This window comes from Numida meleagris, chromosome 2, assembly GCF_002078875.1.
Source record: "Numida meleagris isolate 19003 breed g44 Domestic line chromosome 2, NumMel1.0, whole genome shotgun sequence".
NCBI classification, from domain to species: Eukaryota; Metazoa; Chordata; class Aves; order Galliformes; family Numididae; genus Numida; species Numida meleagris.
In genome coordinates, this window is record NC_034410.1 from 62,871,859 (window position 1) to 62,899,378 (window position 27,520).

The 27,520-nt window shown below is 43.9% G+C and overlaps 1 protein-coding gene across 2 annotated transcripts in view; it reads left to right on the forward strand.

The window, feature by feature from the left end:
* Nucleotides 7,350-27,520, forward strand: part of F13A1 (coagulation factor XIII A chain) — a 60,107-nt gene continuing 39,936 nt past the window's right edge. Inside the window, exons 1-5 of one of the 2 annotated variants that reach the window (XM_021386317.1) lie at nucleotides 7,350-7,368; nucleotides 8,028-8,098; nucleotides 9,016-9,167; nucleotides 14,907-15,095; nucleotides 25,268-25,519. In XM_021386317.1, coding sequence (XP_021241992.1) covers nucleotides 9,017-9,167; nucleotides 14,907-15,095; nucleotides 25,268-25,519 — 592 coding nt within the window. In that variant the 5' untranslated portion in view covers nucleotides 7,350-7,368; nucleotides 8,028-8,098; nucleotide 9,016. Of the gene's footprint in view, nucleotides 7,369-7,404; nucleotides 8,099-9,015; nucleotides 9,168-14,906; nucleotides 15,096-25,267; nucleotides 25,520-27,520 lie in introns of those variants that run through there. The other variant, XM_021386316.1, reaches the window with a different exon arrangement.

A 27,520-nucleotide genomic window follows, 5' to 3' on the forward strand; every position in this document is an offset into this window, starting at 1 on the left:
GTGGGAATAGCAAAGGAAAAAACTTGCAAGCTTCACAAAAATCAAAGCCTACAGCTTGTGCTGGTTGGGTATATTTGGCACACATCTGTGACTATGAAATGACTTTTAAATTGCTTTTGAAGTTCATCTGAATAATGATTCATTCTTTCAATTTCCTTTCTCCCTCCAGAACATCTGCCATTAACAAACAAACCAGTTGTGATATTTTACAATCCACATTTGAACTTACTTCTCAAAACATTGTGTATTTCCTTATTTGAGCAATTATTTGGCTCATTTGCACAAAGATATGGTCAGTCTTGGGACTAGAAGATGGATCAACAACCCAATTTCGCAAACATATTTGAAATGAGTCAAGAAACAGTTCCACTAGAGAATTGCTAAGGTGGTGGAAATGCAACAGCAACAGGCATCTTAAGAGTTTCTGTACATACAGTTATTGTATTGTATTGTATAATGTTGATTTGGTTGAACTGAGCATGTCACAGGATTTAGGCATATACCTAAAGATGGAATTACACGCTTGAAGTTAAGATGTGCTTAAGTATTTTGTTGTGTATGGATCTACATGCTACATCTGTGTTTGTATTAACAGGAGAAGCTGTTCTACAAGATGTTTGGGCATTTTAAAATGTATTTTTGTTCTGAACTGGAACAGGAAGTTTTACCCTGAAATGAGATTGAAGAAATCTTTAATCATCTTGTAATTGAGCATACTTGAAACATTGTGTTTCAGTAACGTTGAAATGCTCTGTGAGATTAACATTGAAATATTGCATGTTCACATATGGTACAAAGTTAATGAGAACCAACTGTCAACTAAGCATTCTGGGACTGCCTGGGTTGTAAGTAACCCACCCCCTGGACGCAGGAAGAGCTCTGATCTGAGCTGGCTTCTCAGCTGAGGTGCAATTCTCTGTTAACAGTGTTGTTCAGCCTAGCACTAAACCAAGGACAGTCATCTGAGCACTAAGACTTGCTCAGCCTCACTGGCTCTATGTAGGGACATCTCCAGTGTTTTGTACCAGGTCTCTGTCACGAGCGTCCCAGGAACACAGAGAACATGTTCTATGTGTTTGTTCTGTAGCTGGTTTTGGTCTTGGCTTACCAGTTCTGGCCTGATTGCATCCAAGGTGACTTCACACTGTCCAGCAGACATGATAGTATGGGCAAAGCACGAACAGATGACCTCCATTTACATCTGGTGCTATATGTGACAAATTAGCCCCTTTGGAGCTGAGTGTAAAGGACAGACTGAGTTGCAGTTACTGAACTCAACCTTGTTTTGCATGGAATTTGAAGTTCTCTTCCCTGTGCTTCCCTGTCCTTCTGCAGGCTTCCTAACATCCAATACCTGGGGGCTTTCAGCCTGGCTGTAAACTTAAAAGTTAAAATAACCAAATCAAATTGAATTATATTTTGGTAATTTATCACAAACTGTTTTTTTCAATGATGATTTTCTTGCAAAACGTTTCAGTGTTGTGAAATCAGTGTTTGGTATAGAGAGACTGACATGCTGGAAAAGAATTCAAACAGCTCTGGGAGTACGTAAAAAAGGATCATAGAATCACAGAATGGTTTAGTTTTAAAGATCATTTAGTCCACCACCTCTGCCCTGCCATGGACAGGGACACCTTTCACTGGATCAGGTTGCCCTAAGCCCTATGGCTACCCTGATCTTGAACACTTTGAGGGATGGGACATCCACAGCTTCTTTGGGCAACATGTTCCAGTGTCTCACCACACTCAAGTAAAAATTGTCTTTCTTATCTCTAATCTAAATCTAACCTCTTCCCGTTTAAAACCATTACCTCTTGTCCTATCACTACAGACCCTTGTAAAAAGTCTCTCTCTATCTTTCTCATAAGCCTCCTCTAAGTATTGAAAGGCTGCAGTATTGTCTCCCTGGAGTCTTCTCTTCTCCAGGCTGAACAAGCCCAGCTCCCTCAGCCTGTCTTCATAGGAGAGGTGTTCTAGCCCTCTGATCATCTTTTGTTGCCATTGTCTGGACCTACTCCAACAGATTTACATCCTTCTTATGCTGGAGGCCCCGGACCTGGATGCAGTACTGCAAGTGGGATTTCCCATGGGCAGAGTGAAGGGAGACAGTCACCTCCATCTCCCTGCTGGCCACCCCTCTTTTGATGCAGCCCGGGATACAGTTGGCTTTTTGGGGTGCAAGTGCACACTGCTGACTCGTCCAATATTTCATCTACCAAAACATCCAAGTCCTCCATAGGGCTGGTCTCTATCCATTAATCCTCTCAGGCTGTACTTGTACTGGAGACTGCCCTAACCCAACTGCAGCACCTTGCGCTTGGACTTGTTGAATTTTATGAGATTGATGTGGGCCTACCTTTCAAGCTTGTCCAGGTCCCTCTGGGTGGCATCCCTTCCTTCTACCATATCAACTGCACCACTCAGCTTGGTGTCATCTGCAAACTTGCTGATAATGCACTCAATCCCAAGATGTTAATAAATATATTGAACAGAACCAGTCCCAGTACAGATCGCTGAGGGATGCTGTTCATCTCTGATCTCCATCTGGACGTTGTGCCATTGACTGCAACTCTCTGAATGTGACCATCCAGCAAGTTCCTTATCCACGAAATAGTCCATCCATCAAGTTAATTTCTTTCCAATTTAGAGAAAAGTATCTCGTGTGGGACTGTGTCAAAGGACTTTCAGAAGTCCACACAGATGGCATTGCTTGCTTTTCTCTTGTCTACTGACGTAGCCATGGTAGGAGGCAACCAAATTGACAGACGTGATTTGCCCTTGGTAAAGATATGCTGGTTGTCTTGAATCACCTCCCTGTCTTCCATATACCTCAATATAGCTTCCAGGAAGAACTGTTCCATGATTTTCCTGAGTTCGGAGGTGAGGCTGACTGTTCTGTAGTTCCCATGGTCTTCCTTTCTAGCTTTTTTAAAAACGGAAGTGATATTTCCTATTTTCCAGACACTTGGGACTTCACCTAACTGCCATGATGCCGCATATGATGGAGAATGGCTTTTGGCTTCTACATCATCCAGTTCCCTCTGGATCCTGGGATGCATCTCATTGGGCCAGAGACTTATATATGTTCAGCTTCATCAGGTAATCTCAAATCCTATCTTTATGTATAGTGGGAGGAACTCACTATCCCAGTCCCTGCCTTGATGCTCAGAGGCTTGAGAGAAAAAGAAGAGAGAAATTCTGGTCCAACTCTGCAAGTTCCTACCCCTTTTTCTCAGTCTTGTTGCCTCATAGATCAAGTAGAATTGAGCCCTAAGTCAGGAGCTTCACTTTGGGTATATGGCATTGATAAGATCATGTGATACAAAGGGAGTTGTTTTAGAAAAGTCTTTTTCTTTGCCCTATACATATGGTATGTATGATAAATTTTTTTCAGACAAATGCTTTCCATGAAGTTCTTGGCTTTGCTTTGATAGCCTATCCTTTCCCTTGGGGTTGAAATATTAATCTAAGGGCTGCAACCTTTGTGCCTCTGTCAGCTTCAGGGTCAGCTGGCCAAAGCAAGGAAGTAGTCCACGCCCATTTTTAAGAGATGTTTCTTCATTACTTAGGGCCTCAGCTCAAGCAAAACATAAAACAGAAACACGGCTGGAGCCCATGAAGATTGTATCTTATGAAAGACCTCTTTAGCCTAGCTTGGCTTCTTTCTTACACTTTCTGCAAGATACTAAGGCAACTAACTCTAAAACAGTGCAATGCTTTGGATTCAGATATCAGTAGGAATAGGAGTGGGAACCTGGACTGTATGCTCATAACAGCCAACATGGTTCTTTTTTTGTTGCAGTTACTGCATGTACCGTTAGTTATGTTTCTGTCTGAAGAAGAGAGATGCCTTCACAGACGAGTATGAAAAGATAAATGTCTTTTCCCAACCTTAAACTCATGAGCTGGTATGTGCTTTACTGTAATGTGATACTTAATGTTGAAAATGTATTTCACATAGTTGACAGTGGCAGCGGCATATTCTGAGAGAAAAAAAAAGTGTATTGAACTGTATACTATGTATCACTGTTAATGATTTTGAGTGGCATCTCTAAAGGATAATATAGCACTTGAAAGTTATGCTTCAAAACCAAGATAAAATTCTTTTATTTTTCCATTTCTAAGTTGGGATTCTTCTCACCTCATTGTAGACATTGGCAGTATAGATGCATACGGTAGGATCCATCACCTCAGGCTCCCTTTGCAGTCAGTACAGGGAACAGGCACTTTTAGGCCATGATTCATCTGACCTATTTACATGTGTGCTGTAGGAGGAGATGAATCACTGCCTAGACTGGATCTCTGTGGAGGATAAAGGAAGACTAAGATGGCCAGCTCAGACGTAGCTGCTTATATGGATCTACAGATTGAATTTAAACTTGCGGTTTGGAACAATATTTTTTCAGAGAGGAGTTAAATTTCTTAAGCCACATTTTCTTAGCAGAATGTGTGTATGAATATATGTATATATAAAACAACCATATACATGTATATATATAACCACATATATATATAGTTGTTTTTTCTTTCCTGCAACAGAAACATTTGCAACAATATCTTTTGAAAACTGGCCCTATATCCCCTGCTCCAAATGTTCCACCATCTGAAGATCTGCCATTTTGTCTCTCTCTGCCTCTGCCCCTCTTTCACACATACTGTCTTGTACACATGCTGTATTTCAGAGCTGGGCCTTCTGAATGTTCAGCATTAGTTCAAAATATACTCCTCTTTGAGTGGTAGCCAGAGCTGTTAAATGCATAGAAATAAATGTGCTGGTTTCGGTTTTTAAAAAATCAAAAGCAAAATATGCAAACAAAACCACCAAATGAACAGTTCTGATATTTTCTTCTGTATAAAAATAACATTTTTGTTCATATTTTCTGCTAGAGTCTGCTCTACTCTGCCTGCAGCCTTGGTAAGGCAAAGCATTATAGGAAGAGAGATATCGGTTTCTGGAAGACAAGTAATGATGTGGAAGGAGGGGGAAGACAAACGTGGTCATCTAAGAAAGAGTGCAAGTTCCCAAGTGAAACTCTGAGTGAAACCTCTCTAAGTGAAACAAGAGAGAGGTAAAGGCATATTATATGTAGAAGATTAGAGTTCAACGTGTCTGGTTTATGGGAATAAGAATTACGTCCTTCCAGGGATAGTTATGCATGTACATATAGTATAATGTCCCAGTGTATCTCAGTTCACATCTAGAATGCAGATGTGCCCAAGGGTAACATTTGGGGGAAGAAAGAAGAAGAAAAATAGAAAAGGAAGAAAGGAAGTCACTGTTTTGCAAAGCATTACAATGCTCAACTGCTGCCAAGGAGTTCTCAGTGTAGCTAAAGTAGTGGTAGGCAAAATACCCCTGCCATCCAGCTGCTGGCACGCAGCACAGCAAACCATTTGCATGAGCACCTGGATGATGAGTTTGCTTGTGACAGATCTTGGCATGCCCTCCTCTGCCTGTAAAGCTTTATTGACTCTTAGCATTTTGTGGGGTTTTCCCCCTAAACTTGTGTCTGGCAGGGAAAGAAGGAGTGATGCTGGCTCTGGTGATAGCAGGAAACTGAATTTGGGATAACCCTTTGCAGTGCAAACTTTCCAAACATTTAATAGCTTTTCTGTGGTGATCATGAGGAAGGGCTGTCCATCATCCAAAGTCCATTGCAGTCAATGGGAAGAGCATCTACAATGGCAAAAGCCACAAGCATTTGAAGGCTGTCTCTGAGAAACGAGCTTGGACTCAGCTCTTCAGCGGTGCAGGAGTTTCTTCATGAAGAAAGATTGCTCTTTCACCGGTCATTCCAGAACATCATTCATTAAATATAAGGCCCTACAGGAAAAACAGGCCTTCGTGTTCTTCATGCCCCCTCCTGCATCAGCTTTGACGTCAGTAGTTTCAAGCCACGGATGCTAAATTAAGGCCAGTGCAGACTAATAGGTGAGGAAGAGCAAGTGCTAAAAATTCAAGGTAATGAGAAAATACCTGGCATCTGGAGCTGTCATAAGCATGAATTTACATCACTCCCCACAAAATAAATAAATTACAGCCTATGAAACATTACTCTCCCTGGATGCAAAGCTGCTGCCAAAAATTTTTGTCTGTGCTTTCCCAGTGATCATCAGCTTCTGCCAAACGCTCCGGAGAGACCTGAAGGGGCACAGGGAGACCGCTACAACTGCTGGCTGCTGAAGCACAAGGGCTGGGCTGGGATCATTTGGCTGCATCCCCTCACTGCCGTTCTCACTCTGACTGAAAGTTTTCCTCCTGGCTCTGACAGCACCGCAGCCACTTGGGGAAGCACATGACTGCCTTGGGAGACGGAGTTTCTTATTTGTGTTGCAGGCCTCCAGCAGGCATGGCACCGAGGCAATATTTACTTCAGTTTCTATAACGTCATCACAGCAGCTGCAGTTTTGGGAAGTGAAGTACTGGCTGGAAGTAGAAGAGAGGCACAAACACACCATGCAGAAATCAGTGGAAAAAAGGAGCATTAGCAGCCAGAGTCCTCCCCCAGAAAGCTCATTGTGTTCCTGGGTGTCAGGGGCATTGCTTGCCCAGCAGATGGTTACCGCAAGGACCATCTGCAGAGAAGTGAGCCCATGGAAACTGCAGTTCAGGATAACAGCAGGACCAGATCTCTCCTGACGGGGTGCGGGCACACCTGGGGGAGCACAGCAGAAGAAGTGAAGTGCCCTGGCGAGGTGGCTTTCTCTGCTACATGCCTAGCAGCCTGCTGCAGGAGGTGGAGGAGTGTTTGGGCCCTTTGACTCTGAGATAGTGTAGTGCAATGCTCGTGTGCAGATAGTGAAGCGGGCTCCAAAACCACTGCAGTCTGGTGCTGAGCCTTGGCAAGCAGTCGTAGCAGTCTTGTTAGCCTGAATACAATGCCATGCCAGGGCAGCCATGCTGTGTCTTGGTCTCCAGTGGACATCTCTGCCTCATGCTTTACAGGTGTCCTGGCTTGTGTGGGGCTGCCTCACTGTGGTCTCTGCTGGGAAATCTGCGGGGAGCTGGGAGGATTCTTCCTTCTTTCAGATGACTTATCTGCTATTTCCCTTGCAGTTGTGTTGTCCAAGTCTCTCCTCTTCTGCCTCCTGGCAAATAAGTGCCTATGGCGACTCTCACGTATGTAAGAGGGGCTCTGGTTTGTGCACCTACATGCATGTTCCTAGTAGACTTGTACCTCTGCTGCCAAACAGCAGCAGCTAGCAGGACAGTGGGCCTGAATTCTTCCCTTTACATCTCTTTTTGTCTGTTTAACTCCAACAGTCAGTGGAGCTACATTCGACAAAGGAGGTGTCAGACAGTCTTCAGTTATATTAGAGCTTAGTGGAACTGAATGAAGTTGGTCTGTGCTAAAATGCTTCCATCAGGTACTGCTCCAGACGCGGGTTGTTAAGTGATACACATATTGTCGTGGGTAAGAGCAGAAGGTCGGTTGCCCCAGACAGAACTGTTTGGTGCAAAACACCTTAACTCTCCCAACTTGCACAGTTTCTCATAGAAAAGGTCTTGTCAGTTGAGCCAGCAGTGAGCTTTCCATGCTCATGTGCCCCATAGTCCTAAGAAGAACTGCTGTGAGGCACCATGCAGAGGAACTGTTGCTGTTATCTACCTTGGAGTACTCTGAAAACCAGCACCTCAAGTTGCAGTGCAGGCACCCTGAGATAGACACTATTAATAAAGACTGACAACTTAGTCTGAGTCCCTCAGAAAATCCCTTCCAGTCTTGCACTTCATGTACTCTTGTGCCATGAGAAGCTCTACTGTGTATCACTAAGAACTGAAACTTTGATGCCCAAGCTGTTTCCTTAGCCCAAGAACTCTGGAATACTCCTGATGAGTAGTTCCTGAGGAGAGTTGGGGGAAGGTAGGCATGGAGGGGGAGGGGGAAGCAAAGACGTGCCAGCAGTGGTGGCAGATATTTGGAGATGGTGTGGGGAGGGCTTGGCAACCCTTTCAGCACTGTCCTATTGCAACAGGAGGGAGGAGGATATACAGAAGTTACTTAAATGCCCTCAACTTTTTCCAGGCTTCTATTAAACATCAGAAAATCTGCACGGGAGAAGACAAAATTAAAAAAAACGACTATCTGAAAAGAAGGTACCCTTGCTAACTAGAAAACTTCCTTTAAGAGCTTACTACTATTAAATAATTGCTGTATTTTGAATTGATGTTTTCAGGAGCTTTGGGAAGAAGCTGTGTTCTCAGCCATGAATATTTTCTTAGATGGATGGCATGGCTCTTTCGTTACTACGTGCTTACACTGAAATAGATGTGAAAGCAGTTTTGACTAGCTCAAAGAGAAGTCTCTGATCAGCCTACATCTGAGGTTTCCCTTAAGGTTGCTAGTGGGAGAGAAATAAGTGGATAAGTGCCTTTTTTTCTTTCTTTTTTTTCTGTCTTTCTTTCTCTTTCCTTCTCAAAAGTGGGCTCTCTGTGTGCAGGAAATAGTCCTATAGACATTGGGTGTTTATGTGCGTAGAGACAAAAAATATAGTATTTCAGTAATCATCCACAGAATGTTGTGGGCTGTAGTATTTGAGATGATTGCAATATAACTTAGACTGTTGTTTTTATTAGGGGGAAGTGGTATGCAGTGTACTTCCTAGGAATATAATTTGTAATTTAAGATGCAATAATATTGTTTTAGAGGGTGGGAAAGATGGTAATTTTCCACCTTTTTACCAGAAATTCCCAAATGTTTTTAATGCCCTGCTTCTCCTAGACAAATACTTCTGTGTTAAGCTTTCCTTTCCTCCTTCCACCCCCCTTCTTCTCTTATTCATGTGTTTTGACAAATACAAAATGCCTTACAATCCTTAGAGAGCTGTACTCCATCATTAGACTGATGTTTTCTGCCTCTCAGTTTTTATTTATGTGAATCTAAAAATGTGTAGCTCGCTGGCACCCCGCACTGTTTCCGGTTTCTCCCATCTTATACATGCCACGCTGGCTCGTGTGTGCTTTTTCCTTGCATTTTTTCTTTCTTACATGTTATTACAACATCTGTAATACAGGATGTCTGAACCAGCAAGCACCGACAGAGGGAAGAAACCACCACCCCTGAATGGGAGAAGAGCCCTCCCATCAAACCACTCCAATGCTGAAGAAAATGATGTCCCTGAAATGGATGCTTTTGGTCTGATACCTAGAGGATTTAATCCAAAAGGTACAGTGTACAGTTTAAGACATACATCTATTTTTGCTTCTAACCTCGGAGAGTGGTTAAAAGTTGAGAGTATTTTTTTCCAGCTTGATTACAATCACAGAGTAACTTTAGAAGGACTTCCTCAAGTCTTTAAAGTTGCGGGCGACTGTTCCAGGGCTGGGCTAGTTGAAAGCTCCACTTTGCAGAGGAGGCAGAGGGGAGTCACTGAACATCTGGAGTGGGAGAACACACATATAAATATAGTTTCCTAACTAAAGTCATCCAAACCTGTCATTGCCCTTGATAAAAGTGGTCCTGTCTCTGCTTGCTTTTTCCTAACTCTGGACCAGCCCCTTTCCTTCAAGCAGTTGGTGATGAAGCGGGTCAAGACACTGATCTGAGTTAAAAACAGGTTTATGGACAGGAGAAGTAGAATAGAAAGTTTAATTTAGCAGTTTTTAGTTCCAGTTCAGCCTGGCTCACCTGTTGGCTTCTGGCATGGGGTGGAGGGATCGGGAGAAGCATACTCTTTTAATGGCCCTTCTGGTTTATACAGCTTTAAACTGACTATTTATACAGTCTTAAACTGACTGAAGCTGCTGCAAAATGCTTTTACTAGATGGTCAGCTCGCTCATAAAAATGACTGAGAAACTCAATAATTCACCTGTGAAAAGTGTTTTAATGTTTTGGTTGGGGAGACAAAATATAATTCTGGGGCTGGGCAAATCAGAATGCACTATCAATGACTATTTTTGGAATGAGTCTGAAAAGCACAGACAAGATTTAGAAGAAAACAGAATTGTGTCCTGAATGAGACACCAAGACAAAGATGGTGGGTTTTTTTTTGCCTATCTGAGATTAACAACAGAACCTGCTGCACGTGACAACTCACAAGAGTGACATGTGATAATACTCAGTACTGGTATGGAACTTTTCATCTGGAGTTGAAAGAGTGCTTAATAAATGTGGACAAGCATTAACTGCTTCATTTTACACATTAGGAAACAAGCAAAGAGATTTTCAGTGACAAGCTCGGAGTCCTATTGGAAATCATTATTTCTGTAATCTTAATCATCTGCTTTGCCCGTGTCCTCCCCTTCTATTACACACACGTAGCTTTAAAAAGCATTTCTTTAAAAAATGCCTGAGCAAACCAACTGGAATGTTAAGACGGTAGAAACTTTGCTTGAACTTTTTCAGACAACCCTGTAGCTCTGAGGCAAGTATGAGTGTGTAAATTGTCAAAGGTTGTGTAATACAGGCCTGACTATGTGTCTTTTCAAACCCAGTATACTTGCAGAAGCTGGAGATGTGTGAGGATGCAGGATACCTTGGAAGGAATGCAGTCTGTAGCTAAAACCCGTCAGTACCTGCAGGAGGATTCCTGTTGCTTTTTGATGCGCTTCGTATCAGGCTGTGAATGAGTGTGGTACTGGTAGGCAGGAACATCTCTCTTTTCTGAAATGATCTGAAAACAGGAATGTGAGGTCGAATGAGTTGAGGCAGAAGGCTGCCTCAAAAGGTGATGCTGCAGATGAGAAGACAGCCCTTCTCCAAAGCTGGAGTTTGTGTGGCCATAGGATCAACTGGACAATGGGACTGGTATGACTGAAAAAATAAATGTAAGTGTAACAGCAAAACTCTCATTGTCCAGCTGGATCAGCTCTGCTATGCAGTTCTGCTCTGTGACACTTCTAGCAATAACATGCAAGGGGTGACTTGGATGAAGAAAAGGGAAGGGGCTGTAGCAGCATTCCTGACTCAGTGCGCATCAGCTGTGATTTAAGCCTGTGACACCAGCTGATGTATGTGTGTTCCCTGGACACTGTTTTGGGTTAGGATGTTTAAGACACCTGTCAGAGTATGTTAAAGGTATATAGCCAAATGCTTTCTACACGCACCTTAGACCGGTGCTTGCATTCGGGAGCTCAGCCTGCCCAGAGCACCTGGAGCACTGGGGGTGAAGTGAGAGCCTGCAGGCAGAGCAGGAGCAGCAGGACACAGCAGGGTGAGCGCATCTTTGCCATGGACTTCTTGCACCACCTCCATCCTCTTCTCCTTCACACCTCCATAATTCTGGGTTGTCCAAGCCTTCTGTAGTTATTCCCATAATTCACTTCCATATCACCCTGAAAAAAGCAAGCCAATGCTTTTATCCCTGCTTGCACAGCTATGGTGTTTTCTTACCTTTGGGGTAGGGTGAGATGTCTGCCGTGAATATCTAAATGTTGGTGTCTTCATCCGTGCCAGATGTTAACCAACACAGAGCCAGCCCAGGTGGAGGTGAGGACACAGTTCTGCCCAACAGGCAGTGAGTGTTTCTTCCAGGGTGCCTTTCCCAGTTCTACTGGCTGCAGCAAGCAGATCTAACTGGCCATAATAAGACATTACATGTCTGGCTCACAACATTTAGATGCCTACATTTGAAGGACTTTGTCTTGAGCTGAATCCTGCCCTTGTTCTGTGCAGTGTAGGTGTCTACAGCTGAGCTACTCACCCTCGTTTCCCTTGACAGCCAACAGAGAAATAGGCATTTTTAGGGTGTGATTCATCTGACCTATTTTAGCTACTACTCTAGGATGAGGTAAACTCTGTGCTGAACGAGCTCTCTGCTGACACCCACTTCAGCTGCGCTGAATCGCAGCCACGTTAAAACTGGTGGAGACTGCAGGGACAGCTGCCTCCCCAGCCTGGTCAGCGGGCTGCCTGCTGCCAGCTGCTTGCTGCTGGCTTCCTTAGCGAGAAGCCCGTGTCTCTGTGAGTACTCCTGTGCTGTGTCCTCCCTCTGGCTCTTCCTAGCCAGCTCATCTCCCCACGCTGGGTTATAAGTGGGACTGATGCATGCAGACAGCTCTCAATGGGAGGACGCAGCCATGAGGCTGCACAGCCTGCAGAGTGCCCACACACCCTCCTTTGCTAAGTGTGGGGACTGCCAGGGAATCGTGTGTTCCCTGTTGACAGAGTGATGGTCACCTCCTTTAGAAACTCCTATTGCTAGGTCTGCAACCCAGAGTCCTTTCTCTTTTGTCCTCCAAGAAAGCCTGATGTTTGCTGGCTATTTTTGGTATTGAAAAGCAGCGCAAGATTGTGCTTATTTATTTCCATCCAACGTTAACATAGAATCGTAGACTTGTAGAATGGCTTGGGTTGGAACTTTAAAGACCACCTTCTAACCCCATGCCATGGGCAGGGCTGCCCCCCACCAGCTCAGGCTGCCCAGGGCCCCATCCAACCTGGCCTTAAGTGCCTCCAAGGATGGGGCACCCACATCTTCTCTGGGCAGCCTGTGCCAGCGCATCACTGCCCTCTGAATAAAGAACTTCTTCCTAACATCTCACCTCAATTTCTGCATTGCAAAGGCTTAAAGAAATTCTCCATTTGTAATTCTTCATTACAAGGGCTTTAAGAAAACATGAGACTGCTGCCTCTTGCACAGGAAACCTACCTGCTCTAAATAGCGGATGAGGCTGTAGCAAACCATCACATAGATCTGACTTCAAAGGAGACCTTGGTGGCCACCTATCCCTCACAAACAGACAAGGAGCAATGTGCACAGTGCTTGGACCTTTCCTTTTGATTACTTCACCCTACCCTGGTGAAGATGCTCATGTATCCTGTCACCCCACTCACTTTTGTCCTCTCTAATTACCATTACAGTAATTAGCGCAGGCTCGGTGACAGGTCATCTTCATCTGACGAGGTCAAAGATGTTCATTTTAACACTGAGAGTGAAATGTGTTGTGTGCAGATGTGTATGACTGTGTTTTGACGGGAGCCTTGTAAAGTCCTGGGAAAAAATGAAGCAAATGCTGAACTGACACCCCGGGGTGGCTGAGCTTTGTAGTTCCTTGAAGGGGTTAACTTGTGAGGGAAGGGCAGGGTCTCTTGCCTTTTGTTTCAGAACATAAGATGAAAACACAACAAATGTTCAAAAGAATTTTTATGCCTCCCTGGAAGCAGGGAGAAACTGAGCCAAACTTACTGATAGATAGATCCCTCACAGAGCTGTGATGTGCAGCTTTTACATGGGATGTTTCCAGCCTAAGAGGGTTTGGGAGAGAAAACAGCAGGGACTCTCCCTTGCCCTCTCTTTACAGCCCTCCAGGAAATTTCTACCTTGCATAATTTAATTGTGACCTTTGTCAGCATTCTTGTAAGTTAGCATGGGTAAGTTTTGCAAGGAGGGAAATGAAAACACTCCTTATTTCATAGAGGCACAATGAGAAATGATTTCCCAGCAAAATGCATTTAAAGTTTCACACGAGATCTATCTCTATAGCTCCAGCCAACACTGAGGCCAGTGGAGATCTAGAGAAGTTACTCCAGAAGCCTGGAGAATTGAGCAGAGAATTAGAACAACTTTGCCATGGGACTTTACCTTGCCCAGAGCCTTCTTGCCTGCTGTGGCTTCCTGCCTCCAGGAAAAAGCTGCCTGCAGAGCTATGTTCTGAGGTTCTGTGCAATGGGCTGTGTTTAGCTCCCAGTGACTCGACTAACCGACTCATTCGCTGAGTGCATCACTTGTGCTCACAGTGTACTCAGCAGCAGGCCAAATGAGCCACCATGCGAGGACGCACAGCTCTGCCAGCTGCTGGAAGGGTGCACCTCTTCCTGCCAGGCATGCGTTTGGCTCCATAGCTATCACTATAAAATGCAGAAATTGGCTAGTTTCTAACTGTCAGCACCTGGAACTGCAAGCTGAGAGCTGCAAATCAAGCTTTACTTCTCTGTCTCTCTCCTCGTGGCAATAATGGTCCTCCTGGCAGAATTTTCATGATTATCTGTCCAAGCATGAAGGAGAAAGAATGATGTCCGCTTCATTTCTGTGTGATTGCTCACTGTTAGCAGGAACTGGCTGTGGAGCTACTGGGTACAGCTTCAATGTGCACAGGGACGGAGCTGTTGTGTGTGAAGGCTCCCACTGTGCAGTTTCTCAGCGTGGTAGTCACGTAGCTGGTGGTTACTGCAAGTGCCTTTGGCTATCTGAGTGCCACCACACGCTGGTCATGAGCTGAGCAAGCCAAATTCTGGCAGCTATAACCCATTAGATGGCCCTGATTTGAAGGGAGCAAGGCATTTTCTTTGCTAGTGCATGCTATAGATACCCACTGCTGTTTGACTATGACTTTATACTGTAATTATATACTGTAATGTCAAATTGAGTTTTCATAAAAGATACTAATAGCAGTGGAGGTGTTCTAAGAAGCTGAGTCTAGACATGTACAATACACCAAAGCCTTATTTAATACAGGCATCCAAGCTCTCAGCTGAATGCATGATCATTAAAGCCTCTCAGGCTCTGCAGCGCTCAGTAGCAGTCATGCTTTACAAACATTAACGTATGTATTTAAGCATCAAAAAATCCCTGTGAATATGCATTTTACAAGTGGAAGGCTGAAGAAAGGAGATGTGGAGCCACTGCTGTCAAAGGCCCATGGATTGTGCCCAGACCTGCAGAAAGCTGATGCCAAAGGGAGGACAGAGCACAGCTCTCCCTGGCAGCATTCAGCTTTCCACCCATTAGAACCTGGCCTTTCTGTCATTGCTTTCACCATTCACTAGGCCCTTATGGCCTCTGCAAAAGCAGCAAGTGGACAGAGATGTTTCAACCCATAAAGCCCTGCTTTATGGAAGGTGCGAGCCCACAGACTCCATTGCATTTCTTGATGAGGCACTGCTGGAGAAGGGGGGGATGGGGCCTCTAATGCTGATGAGGTCTACGCTGTGACTGCTATCTGCTCATTGATGTGCCTCTGCAGATTACCTGCGTGTTGTGGATATTCGTATGTTCAATGAACCCAATGAGATCAACAAGCTGCAGCACCACACCGACAAGTACTACAATCCTAAGCTGATAGTGCGTCGAGGACAGCCTTTCCAAATCCAGATCGACTTCAGCCGACCCTATGAGCCAGAGAAAGACCAGATCTGGCTGGAGTATTTGATAGGTAAGTGCCTGGAAAAGACTATGTTCTCTTAGCAAGTAAAGTGGAAAAGTCTCACAAACAGGAACACATCAGTACTTCATGGCTGGGTCTTTTCCTGTTCTCATTGATAAACCATAAACACGCACTTAAACAAAGTCAAAGAAATGGTTTTCTAAACAGGATCTGAAACCTTGAGAAAGTCAACAAAATTACTTGTGATAGAAGAAGGAGCAATACTTGGAGATTTTTATTTAGCAAGAAGCTGTACTTTATTGAGCTTTCAAAGTTATCCATTTAATAGCATATGGCAACGCTGAGAGGTAGGTGGAATGGGAAACACCTATCATTAGTGTTTAAGAGATGAAGGGAGGAGGAGTCCGTTGTCTGAGGTGGGAGAGATGACTATATGAGCTGAGATAACAAAATACTGGATACACGGGGGAAACAAAATAAGCAGAGCGGAAGAATAGAAGGCCTTACCACTTTGCAGCCTGCATTTAGAGCCAACCTGGTAACAGGGGAAAAAAAGTCAGAGATTTTAGCTTTGGACCAGAAACTTAGGTTCACAACAGATTTACTGCAAAAAGAGGCAAGAAATCATTTTTTCTTCTCACTGAGAGATGTTTGCAAGAGACCCAGGTCCAAATACCTGACGGTGTAGGACTAGAGTAAAGCATGAGCTGGATAGAGAAGGGGAAAAGGCTGTGTCTTCCCACTGTGCTCCAGAGATGGCCCTCTATGCGTCACAGTTCTGGGAAAGCCCTGGTTTCATCCAGAAAAATCTGGGAGTTTCTGTGTTAAGACATCAGTGTTCCATCTATACACTCTTTAAAATGGGTTTGAATTGATGTTTTCATTTACTTTCCTTACAGAAGTGGTTCCGAAATTGATAACATCGATTTGTTTTTTTCCACTGTTGAATTATGATGATGTGGACATTTATTAGATTTGTTGCCTTTTAAAGCTAGATGGGCATTTATCTCTTAAACATATATACAGGGAAAGGGTTTCTGTCTGCACATTTTTTTCCATGAGTCTCTTCTTTCTAATTTAAATTAAGGTTGGGAGGCATGTTATGACAGTCCAGTGAGTGATTGGCTGAACAGCCACAAGTGCCTTTAAAAATTTAATATGCATAAATATCATTAGTTCTTTTGGGATTTAATTAAATTCAAGACTGTTCCCTTAATCTTTATATGTTTAAAACCAACAGCTGTAGAAGAAAAGAAGTGGAAAATGGAACATTTGTTTTTTATTGCATTGTGTGCTGTTTGCATTTATTTTAATCAGTTATTCTATATTGGAAGAAGAAATTTAATACTTCTTTTGATGATGCACAGTCCACTTAAGACAAGCTACGTGTTTATGTTCCTATTGCTCTTTCCTAACACACATTTGTCCATGGTTTTTACTTTGAAATTCTAAGTCCAGATGAAAACCCTTTCATTCTCAGCTGTGGAGGGAATAGGGTTAAGCACAGCCTGTGCCAGGGGAGGTTTTGCAACAAACTCATTTCTGAGTGATGATTTTGGAGTTAGACTTGGGTGTGTGGTTGTCTTGTCTTCTCCTCCCCATTATTCACCACTACTGTCCATTCTGTGAAATGGAAATACTAATGCTGAAGTCTCATGTGTGTAGGCTGGGAAACAGCTGAAGGAAAGAGTTGTATATACAGAATAGTATACAGTACTGTTGTGCTCTCTTGCTTTCAAGTGTCTGCTTCTGCGAGCACCACTGCCCTCTTGCTAGAAGGAGTATAGCTCGCAGAAGTTCAGCTGGGAGCCAAGATGTTCAAGCTCCTCTTCTAGGAATCAGTTAATACTGAATGCTCCACAGTGTTTCTTTTTATGCTCATTTGGCGAAAAGGAAGTGCATACATTCTCAGAGGCTAGTAACAGAAAGCAAAACAAAAACAGTCCACAAAGGAGGAGGTAATATAGGAAGCTGCTATCGTATCACCTTGATGATCTGCTTGACTCTTGCTACTTCTCTTTCTAGTGGCAAATCCAATGTTTGGTGCCCTGAAGGAGAGAGGGAGATTTCTCCTGCTTAGGAACAGGTACCAAATGCCAAAGGTTTCATTGCTGAGCTTGCAGACCTTTGTCACAGAGAGATGTGTCTCGTTTACATCCAGTATTTTTTATGTTTGTCTGCCTGAGGAGTGGACATTCATCTCCTGTAATGTCAGGTGCCTGGAAACCCATTCCAGAAACATTGCCTAGGCTGCCTCTCCAGCAGAGGAAGGAAGCAGGCACCTCCAGATGGCAGTTTAGCCTTGCTGTCTTAAAATGGGACAAATTCTCTGCTAGATTTTTTTGTCTTCCTCTGTTGACTCCTCTCCATAGACTAGGCTTTGACCTTAAGATGACTGAAGATGGGAGAGATGAAGCTCACCCTTCAGTACTACCAAGAAGGAGCTACACCTAAGGCATGGGTCAACCATCAGCCATACAGCAGGCACAACCTGATCTCAGAGAATCTTTTTGAATAGAAATCACACTGATGCCTGCCAGGAAAGTACTGAGTAGGAGAGTTTGAACTGATGAATATAATGAAATATTGGCAGATTGCTGCAGAATGACCTTTCCAAGGAGCTCTCTGCTTTCCCAGGAAGTGGATTTCAAACAGTGCAGCAGAACCATAGAGTATCTGGGTTGGAGGGACCTCTGGAGGTCCCATGTCCAAGCCCTTGCTGGAAGCAGGTCCAGTCTGTTCATACTGCTCAGAACCTTGCCCTGGGAGCAAGTTTTGGGTGTTTCCAGGGTGGGAAGATTACCATGAGCAATGCAAACTAGGCTGTCCATGAGATATGGGATCTTTGGGGTGTTTCAAGCTGCCATAAGGTACAAATAAACTTTTGGGAGGGACAGCTAGCCTTGCCTCCCTGAGAATTTGGCTGAGAAAACTCAACATCTCTCTGTGCAGGGCTGTGCCTGCATTGAGAGGTGTTTATACTGAGCTGTTTAGAAATGATTAGTCTACAGCGCTGGAAATTCCCCAGCATTCATGTTAATCCATCACAGAATTTTTCTCCATTGAAGATTAATTTTGCTCCATTACCATCCTACGACAATGATAATGTCTGGATCTTTTGTGTATGTAGAGCTATCCTATTTCCTTTACTCCCTGAAATTTAGTTTTACATCTCTTTTTTGTTCCTGTTTTTCTTCTTTTGAATCATTAAAAAGATGATTAGTGAAGCACATACAGACTGCTTAATCCTTCTAATTGATAATGAATCAAGGATACCTGGGATAAATGCTTCTCGCGTCATGTGAAATTTGGTCTCAAACACTCGAACAATCTTCAGTATCTTTTTTTTTTAATCCACATTCCTTTTAAGACTATTCACATGCAGCCTACAGTCCATGGGATTAATAATATATAATATATATATGTGTAAGTATAGAATTATTTTACTTCAATCTCTTGAAGGTCATTTTGAAATCCTTCTGGGATGATTCCTTATGACTAAAGTCCTTTTTGCCTTAACAGACTGTTTTCCATAGAGTAATCATCAGTGAAACTGGCTGGAGCGCTAACATGAATTATTATAATTCAGTTTTTCACATAATGCTTCATTAAATTAGAACAGTGCATGTCTGCCAGAGTATGGGAAAAAAATTGAATGTACCGAAAATCTGCATGGAAAAATATCCACGTATAAAGAGTAGTGGACATTATTCCTGATCTTGTGCTGGACTTCAGCCCTTCTTCAGTACCTGTGGTCTGGGAGCTGCTCCATCACCACATTTATTTCCTTTCTTGCACCCCACTCCCTGGCTTTAAGGAGAAGAAAGGTGAACATCATCTCTTGGGAAAAACTCATTTTATTGGTGTGGGGACAAGATAAAAGAGCCATTCAGTTTGAACAATTTCAGTTTACTTGCAGCCTCAAGGCATCTGGAGGAGCAAATGAATCCTTCACGCATATGGATCCCCCATGATTACCACCCTCATGGTGACCAGGGTATAGTTTGTACTGATGTTGGCTTTCCACTCTCTGAGCTGTCACACCTGGGGCAGCCAGCATGGCATGACTGCTGCGAAGTTGCCACAGACACTGCTGCACTGGCAGTGATTTCACTCAGAAGCAGACATATGATTAGATAGGCTTATACAGCCTTCAATCTCGCTTTTAGTAGTAGTTTCCAATATGTGGCTGTAAATTCTCGAGTGGTTGATAAGTTTATATGGTACATCCTTACTCTAATGATATATTTCCCCACACCCTCATAAATTGTTGTCTATTTGTATTTTACTTTAATGGTTTCATAAATCCATATATATTGGTCTAGTTCTAAATATTATTATGAACCTTTTATTCACTGGCACACTTCTGAAATAATCATAAATCCCAATCCTCTAGGCTACGATCACCTTTCCACATGTGTGAATGTGTGGGCACCCCCTGACCTGCCCTTCTGTACCCCTCAGGCTATAAATCATCAGCTTCTGGCCTGAGATGAGAGTAAAGGTGTACTGCTCCCTTTTCTACAGTCTTCCCAGGCCCAGTCCAGAAGAATAGTTACAAACAATGAAAACAGCTAACAAAAAAAGATATTAGACCTGATCCTATATGGCTTATTTAGTTGACATTAGGTTCCAACCTATAGTCAGAAGGGCATTTGAGTACGACTGAATAGCCAGGGGTCTGATGCAGATTGCCTCAGAATCAACAGTGCTCCATCTCCCTGCTTAATGAAAAGCTACAAAAAAATGAACAAGTGATGAAAAACATGAACTCATGATGGTCTGAACATGGAGACCAAGCCCACATTGGATTCCATTTTCTCTGGGAGGTTCCACTTGGAGGATGAAAGGATAATTTATTAGCAATAGAACACATTTCCTAGAAATTAATTCCAGGGAGAGGAAAGACATGTTTGCCAACTCCTAACAAAAAAAAACGCAAAACTCTCCACTTGCTGAATGAAGGCACTGGGGTATTTCTTTCCTCCCTTCTGGAATTCCTGTCCAGGCTCTAGAGGAGCAGAGAGAAGGGAGCTCCTCAAGATGCTCCATGAATTTTCTTTCAAAAGGATCTTTATTCTGCTCTTTCTTTGCATTGCTATAGCAGCATCAAGTGGCATTTAAAATTAGCTGTATTATTTAATGCTTTTAATAGCTAAGGCGCATGACTCAGATGTATGTTTTACGACTGTAAAGTATTCATAATATTCACTCCTGGGACAGAGTGGTCAGATGTTAAGGATTTCTAACTGGAACTACAAGCAAAAATTATTTGAAGATATTTGGGTTTCCTACATTTCCAACTTTGTTATGCAGCACTTCTGAAGGCAATGGGACTAAAAACACTGGGCTTTTTAGAAAAAAAAAAAAAGCTTTTCCTTGCTTGTTTAGGTTGTTTGGGATTTTATTACAGCTTCTTCCTCTCTTTTTCCTTTTTTCTTTGCTTTTCTCATTCTTTTTTTTTTTTTTTATGTTTTCCTTCCCACCCTTTGCCTTCTTTCTCTCCTCTCTCTCTCTCATGCACACACTCTCGGTATCTTTCTCTTCTCCTCTTTTCTTCTCCTCTTTCATTCCTTCTTCTTGTTCTTCTTCACAGTGGCTCCAAGCTCCAGTTTGTTTATCAACCTGTCACAATTATTATTCTTCCAGGGCTGGCATTGAAATAGATTCTTTACCCTTTGGAAGAGTGCATGTAGATAAAACAAATGAGAAAACTGTTAACCTTACTGTGTATCATGTACTTCCCAAAGGGCGACAGATTCCTCAGCTCCTTTAAAAAAACAGTCTTCTAACGAGGGTTCTTAAAAAAGCTATTGAGAAATAGCTTTGCTCACCTCCTTGTCTTTTGAGATAACCTACTTCTATCAGGAAGGAGAAGTGCACTGAAGTTAACAATATCTCTCAGCCATGTGCTACCAACTTTGCCCTCCTCACTGCCTACGGGAAAAGAGCCACTGCATCGGGCCTGTCTAAAAGCAGTCATCAGTCCCTCCATGTTGTGCTGACATTGTGGCACTAGCTCAGCGATGGCCATCTAGGAGCTATTTAATGCACGCACATTTACAGCAATGCACATGGACCCTGGGGATCAAGGGAAATGCTAAACTAGGTGGAGACAGGAGCTTCCAGGTGGCTGGGAAGGGAGGAGGAAGAGTACCACTTGAGCAAGCCCTGATCTCCCATAAGTGACTAGGAAGTAAGAGCAGCAGGGGGACTTGGCAGACTTAGGGAACTGGAGGAGGAGCACTCGTGTTTTGCCGACTGAACTTGCTGTACCTCTCTCTCGCTCTCCCTCTGTTGCTGTAAATCCCTCGCTGATGCAGCAGTGTTATCCAGAATTAAACACAGCTGATGGGCCCAGGAGCTGACATGCTAAGGAGCTGAGGCATATGTTAAGAATAACTCATTTTGAGTGCATCTGTGTGTAGCCACAGTCCTGTGTTTTAAATAGCTCTTTCTTCTACTGCTGCGTAAATAGATTTTGGCAAGTTTTAACAAACACTGCACTCTTCTTTCTGCACCTATAGAGTGGGTGGGGAAGTGGGAAGGCTACAGCATACATGCCCATATTCACACAAGCTTCAGTCATGGTGCATTCACTCACATGCTTATTTACTTTTAAAGGCTTGTGATGCAGCACTGAGGAGCGGAGACCATTGCTCCTTCAATAGCGATAGCAGCTATGTTGCTCCACTTCCCATGTGCCTGTAAACCCAGGTGTAGAGCAGAACTGAGCTGCAACTGAAGTGATTAGGAGCTCAGCTGAGATAGCTACAGGAACAAAGGTGAGATAGGAAAGGAGAGGGAGGCCTGTGCACTGTGCTGCAAGAAAAATCAGCATGTTTGTACCATTAAACATTCTGTAACAGGGGGATTTCTGTAAAAACAAAACAGCCTTTTGGCAGTATCGTGGCTCAGTGCCTAGCCCTGCGTTGAAGTGCAGAGAGCTGGAGGCTCCTGAAGGAGGGACACTGGGAATTCTCTCCTGCCCTATCCTGCCTTGAAGGCAGGACATCATCAGCTGCCATTTAGTACTAGATATCTTCCGGGATGCAACAAGAGCCTATAAAAAAGAGACTCTTTCTATGCCTGATGGTATCAGTCCAGCAACCTCCAGGCTTTCTGAATTCTCGTCTGTCTACTGTTAGAGAGAGGGGATGGGGACATTCCAACAGCATGTCACACAGCAACTTTGTTTTTCAGAGATAAATTTGCTGTGAAATGTCCTCACATGGAGGCCAGAGCCTCCTACACCCAAACCACACGTGAGCACCAGGGAGTGAAGCAGCCACGGAGAACTGGCTGCAGAGCGTGGCTCAGGCTGCCAGCTCCCAAAGCAAATCAGAGCATGAGGGATGCTGAGCCAGCTGATGCTGCTGGCAGAAACGCCCTCCTGTCAGCGTAAAAAGAATTTATCCTCACTACATGGCTCCTGGTCCTGATATGCACCCAGACACACCCTCCTGCCTCTCTGCGTGTTGAGTTAGCATGAGAGATCCTGCAGAGAGTGCTCTGCCAGGAGCTCACAGGCTTTTGGTAATGAGTTTTTAGATAACATTGAATCTTCTTCCTTAGAGACTGCCACCTGGAGTGTGCAATCACCATTGCACATTATTTCTTCTGAGAAAGGGCTGACAACTCAGATATCCCAACTATGAGCCAAAATTGGCCATTCTTTTCCACTGCAGCCAGAAATGTGTGCTCAAGATGCAGATAGATTCAAGCGGCCAAGCCATCTTGAGAAGACATCCCTACAGTGTTGATAAACAAAGTATTGAATATATGTAGGGATGCTTTTGCCAGCAACCTTAGTATGTGATGCCAAAGATACTCAGCTTCATAGTGCTCTAGTATCAAGGCAACAGATGTGTGTATATGAGACTAGTGTGGCTGGTGCTGTCAGGTGTCTGGATGTGTGATTACAAATCAGCTCTACTAGCTCCTGTCAGAAGCAACAATTGCCCTGCTCTTCCATTTGCATTTTGGTATTCATTTCAGAAAATGTGGGAAGTTGTCCTCTCTTCAAAGAAAATGTTGGAAATTCCTCATTGTGCTTTTGAGAGCCTTGACCGTCTTCCCTGCCTTTCTCCTGGATTCAAGACTTACACAACTGTTAGCGAGCAGCCAAACCCTGCCTGCCAAATCGTGTTTGCTTGTATATTCTGTTTATAATGTCTGCAAATTATCCTAACTTCTAGGATGTTCTTTCCCTGGCATCCCTGCTAGGTCTGCAGGGATGCAGGCAATATCCCATGCAGGACAGTACTGTAGCCTCTCTCTTACTGCATGGATGCAGCTGTGGGGGCATGCATGGACACTGGGCTGAAAAGATGTTGCTTACTCCTCAGCAGCAGCTACAGGTGCTCCATTGTCAAGCAGCAGATAGATAAGGGTATCTTGTGGCTTTGCATGCAAGAGGACCTTTGTTGTTTTGAAGGGTAAATGGGATTTTATATGTTGGGTCTTCAGATACCAGAGACATGGTAACTTGCTAAGCCTGCTAAGAGGTGCAGGTGATGAGGTTTCCATAAAGATGCATTGCAAAGGCCCCATGGCCACCTTGGGACCCTGTATGGTTCCCTTGTTCAGACTCACAGCGGAGGGGTTCTGCAGCTCCCCAGTTTCCAGCATACAAGGGACACGGACATGTGAGTGTGGAGCCCCTGCCAGGCTCCGACAACAGGCAGCTTTCATTGAAAGTGACAGCATCAGTTCCAAAGTACATTAAAATATTAATCTTTCCCTCCCTCCTCCCTTTCTGGAAGAGGTGAGGAAGATACTTTTATTAAAGTAGCACTTGTTAATGGTTTTAGAGGGTGTCAGTTCAATTACTTGGTTTGCTCGGCAGCTTTGTTTGCATGGACTGCTTATTCACTACAACTACTCCAAAACTAGAAACGAAACATCTACTGTAAAGGCAAGCTGGGTCATACCCAGTTCTGCTACAAAGAACAAGAATGTGTTCAGCTCTCAGATCGCAATTGTTAGCAGACGAAAGACTCTCATCTGTTACCTCTACAGACTCTTCTCTCTAGACTGTTTTTCCTTTGAAGACTTATTTTTGAAGTGTCCAGTGCTTTATCTTCTGCTGTTTTCTATTGATTTTACTCTCTTATTTTAGTCCTTCTTTCTTCTGTAGGCCTCTTCTTTCAGTTGTATCCCTCGCTGATCTGAAAGGGTTTCATGGGTTAGAGCTTCCCTGGTCTTTAGGGAAACTGGGCTATTTACATGTACTGAAAATCTGCAAAATGGAAATTTTTGTGTACTGAATAATCTGTTGGATGAAGCTCAGTAGTCCCAGATATCTTAGAAACACGGGGGTCATGGCAGCTCACAAGCTTCAGATTCAAAGCTAGAGCTGCCCTTTCCCAAAATGTGGCAGTGTTCAGATCTGGGTTTATCTCTACATCAGCTGTATAGTAATAAACAAACAGGAAAATCAATGCCCTTGTGTGTTACATTTTTAAGCTATTAAATAGTAGGAATGAAAAATAGAGAAGTCTGTCTCTCCCTCTGAGCTTTTCCTTACCGTATTGGTGAATGAGAGTAAAACTTTAAGCCTAAAATCTGAAATGAAGAATAGACTTGAGAATGGTGTAAGGAACTCAGCCTTCTCACAAGCATCTTTTTTATCTACACCACTGGTTGGATTCCATATATAATTTGGCTCTACCTCAAGCTCAGAGGGTGTAATCCTTCCCATCTATCTTGAATTCTGGCAGTGTGCATGTTTGCATGTAGTTTATCTGTCTAGATGCTTTTTATATTGGGCAGAGTAAAACTAGTTTCTCTGGGTCATTATTTGTTCTAGTAAGGACCTTATAGTAATAAGGTGAGATACGAGCAGTACTTTGAAGGTGTGTCATACTTTGGGGCCCACTGCTCGCAGAGAACATTTAGCTACCCAGCCAAGGTATACTCATGCATACTCTGGGTATCCCAAGTTGGTTCCCACACTGTCTACAAGGTTCTTGGGAAGAACAGAACATTGAGTATCCACTGCATAGGCTGCCTTGCTGGGAGGTCGTGTGTGCCCTCATGTGGCAGCAGCACCAAGAAACCAGGTACCATGGGAAGCTCTAGGGGAGGCAGGTGGTTCCTGCCCACTAGCATTTGCCATCTCTGTTGGAAATAGGCAAAGGGGCAGAAGGCTGTTGGGAAATGAAGAGATGCTAAAGCAAGATGAACTTCTTCATGGAGTTATCCCCTTCTCTCCCCAGGTCGCTACCCACAACCAAACAAAGGCACCTACATCCCGATTCTCATAGGTGATGTGCTGAAACCTGGAGAGTGGGGAGCCAAGATTACCCACAAGGAGAACAACTCCATTCGACTGTCCATCATGTCTTCTGCTACCTGCATTGTTGGGAAGTTTCGCCTTTACGTTGCTATCGGGACTCCCTTTGGCATCATCAGGACACACAGGAACTCTGCAACTGACACTTACATATTGTTCAACCCCTGGTGCCAACGTAAGTAGTTTATTATCAGTGTCAAAGACTCGCAGTTTCTCCACTAGGCTCATTGGTTTGTGAGAGGGGTTAGTCCAGGAAGGGAACTTATGCCAAGGTGGTTGGAGGCCAGTCTGTATAGATACAGAAAGGATATGGTTACATTTACCTAACTGCCCAGAAGTAGTGCAGTCTTGGGAGTGGCCCTGTGAGTGGGGCTATAAGGGCACTCTGTAGTTTTATGAGGCTGTTTGTGTTTACCAACATAGGCAGCATGACACTGGTCTATTTTTGGCACTAAACATACCCCAAGGCTTTGCTCTGGTTTTAATAAGCATCGGTGTGAGCCTTCTGCCTGCCTGCGTGTTCCTCAAACTGATAAATCAATACAGGCCTGTTTTTTTTCCCAGGATTTGGTGTGGATGTAGCAGCACCCCATACTCAACAGCTGAATTACATTGCTGGTTACCACATTTTAGGATGGAACATCTGCAGCCAAAAAGCCTGCTAAAACTCAATGAGGGCTGCTGCTCCTGCACAGGTTGGAAGCACTCCGTCTGCCGCAACATGATTGGTGGCACCTTGCTGTTACACAAGATTTGACCTTATAACTTCCTCTTAGCAGTGACTAATTACCTGCAACCTTGTCCTCTTTGAGGAGCAGAACATTTTGCAAATTAGCCTTTTTTGTAATCCAATGCGTTAAAGAGCCTTTGTTTTTTAAATCTCCCTGGACCCAGGTAAAATCAGCCCTTCTGCTGACAGAATTGCTCTTTTACCCAATGAACTCAAAGTGTGGTTTTAAGGAGAAGGCAAGGAGAACTGGTGACGTCAGGTTCACCAGCCTTCTAACAGGCTGTAGCACCATGTCTCAGCTTCCGATGCTTGTAAGGCTCCATGTCTGGCACACATATTGCTATATATTTAGGTCACTAGCTAACTATATATCCTCCTGCCATCCTTCCATCATCCTTCAATTTTTTACCGGAGTATTTTCATCAAATAATCCCATACCAAGTAAGGGCCATCTTACCATGTGATGAGTAAGTTTAACATTATTAATAGTGCCCATTATTCAGCCACACTACTGTCAGTATGTAGAGTGATTTGTGCTGAGTTCATTACTTGCCCCTGGTCCCAGAGAATATAAGCAATGATTAGCTTATGCATTATTTAGGAAGATATATGTTAATGCTGAGTAAAGTGGAGTTAGTTAAGTGGGAACAGGAGGGAAGGGCAGGGCCCAAGGCCTCACGACACCATGAGGGAGTATTGAAAGCAGCACAGAGGTACATACCTTTGAAAGGCATGGTCAGAGTTTATTCTGGGAGTAAGGAGAGTGGGTAACAGAAAGAGAGGGATCATTGGCAAAGGTAATGAACTAATGCGACACCCACCCTGGTGAGCAGACAAAGCCGCTCAGTGTTTTTAAAGGCATCATCAACATGTCCCAGCTCCAGCTCAGGAGGTGTGATTCTCCACCCCAAGGCAGAGCATCCTTTGGGTGGAGTCCTGGTTTCTCAACAGCCAGCTTGTTAGCCAGCACAGTGACTATGCCGTGGCTCAGCATCTCTTTAGAAAGGGAAAAACTGCAGAGGAAAATCTTAAGTCACCTCATGACTAGCATACAGCCAGCTAGGGCTGTGGGCCATCATAAAATGTAGAAAAAATGCGGTGTGGGGAGATTGGCTGCCACACCATGTGTGTGATGGGGACCACAGAGTCTGATCTGTGGAATGAGGTGGGCTGTAAGGAGGAGAAAATCAATCCCTCATTCACATCTTCTACTCTTATCTCTGTGTGCCCATGGCACATGGGTGCTTTGCACTCCTTTCCTGAGCTGTATGGGGCCAAAAGCCAGCAAAACAAAATCCACAGCGTGGGAGCACACCTGTAGAGCTCAGGACATGCAGCAGCAGCTGTCAAGAAGGCAGACAGAAGTGTCTACTGCAAGAAAGCAAAAGAGAGACTCTGAGCAGCAAGGGTCTGCTGTGGGGGTCACCCCCAGAACATCGTGTCTTT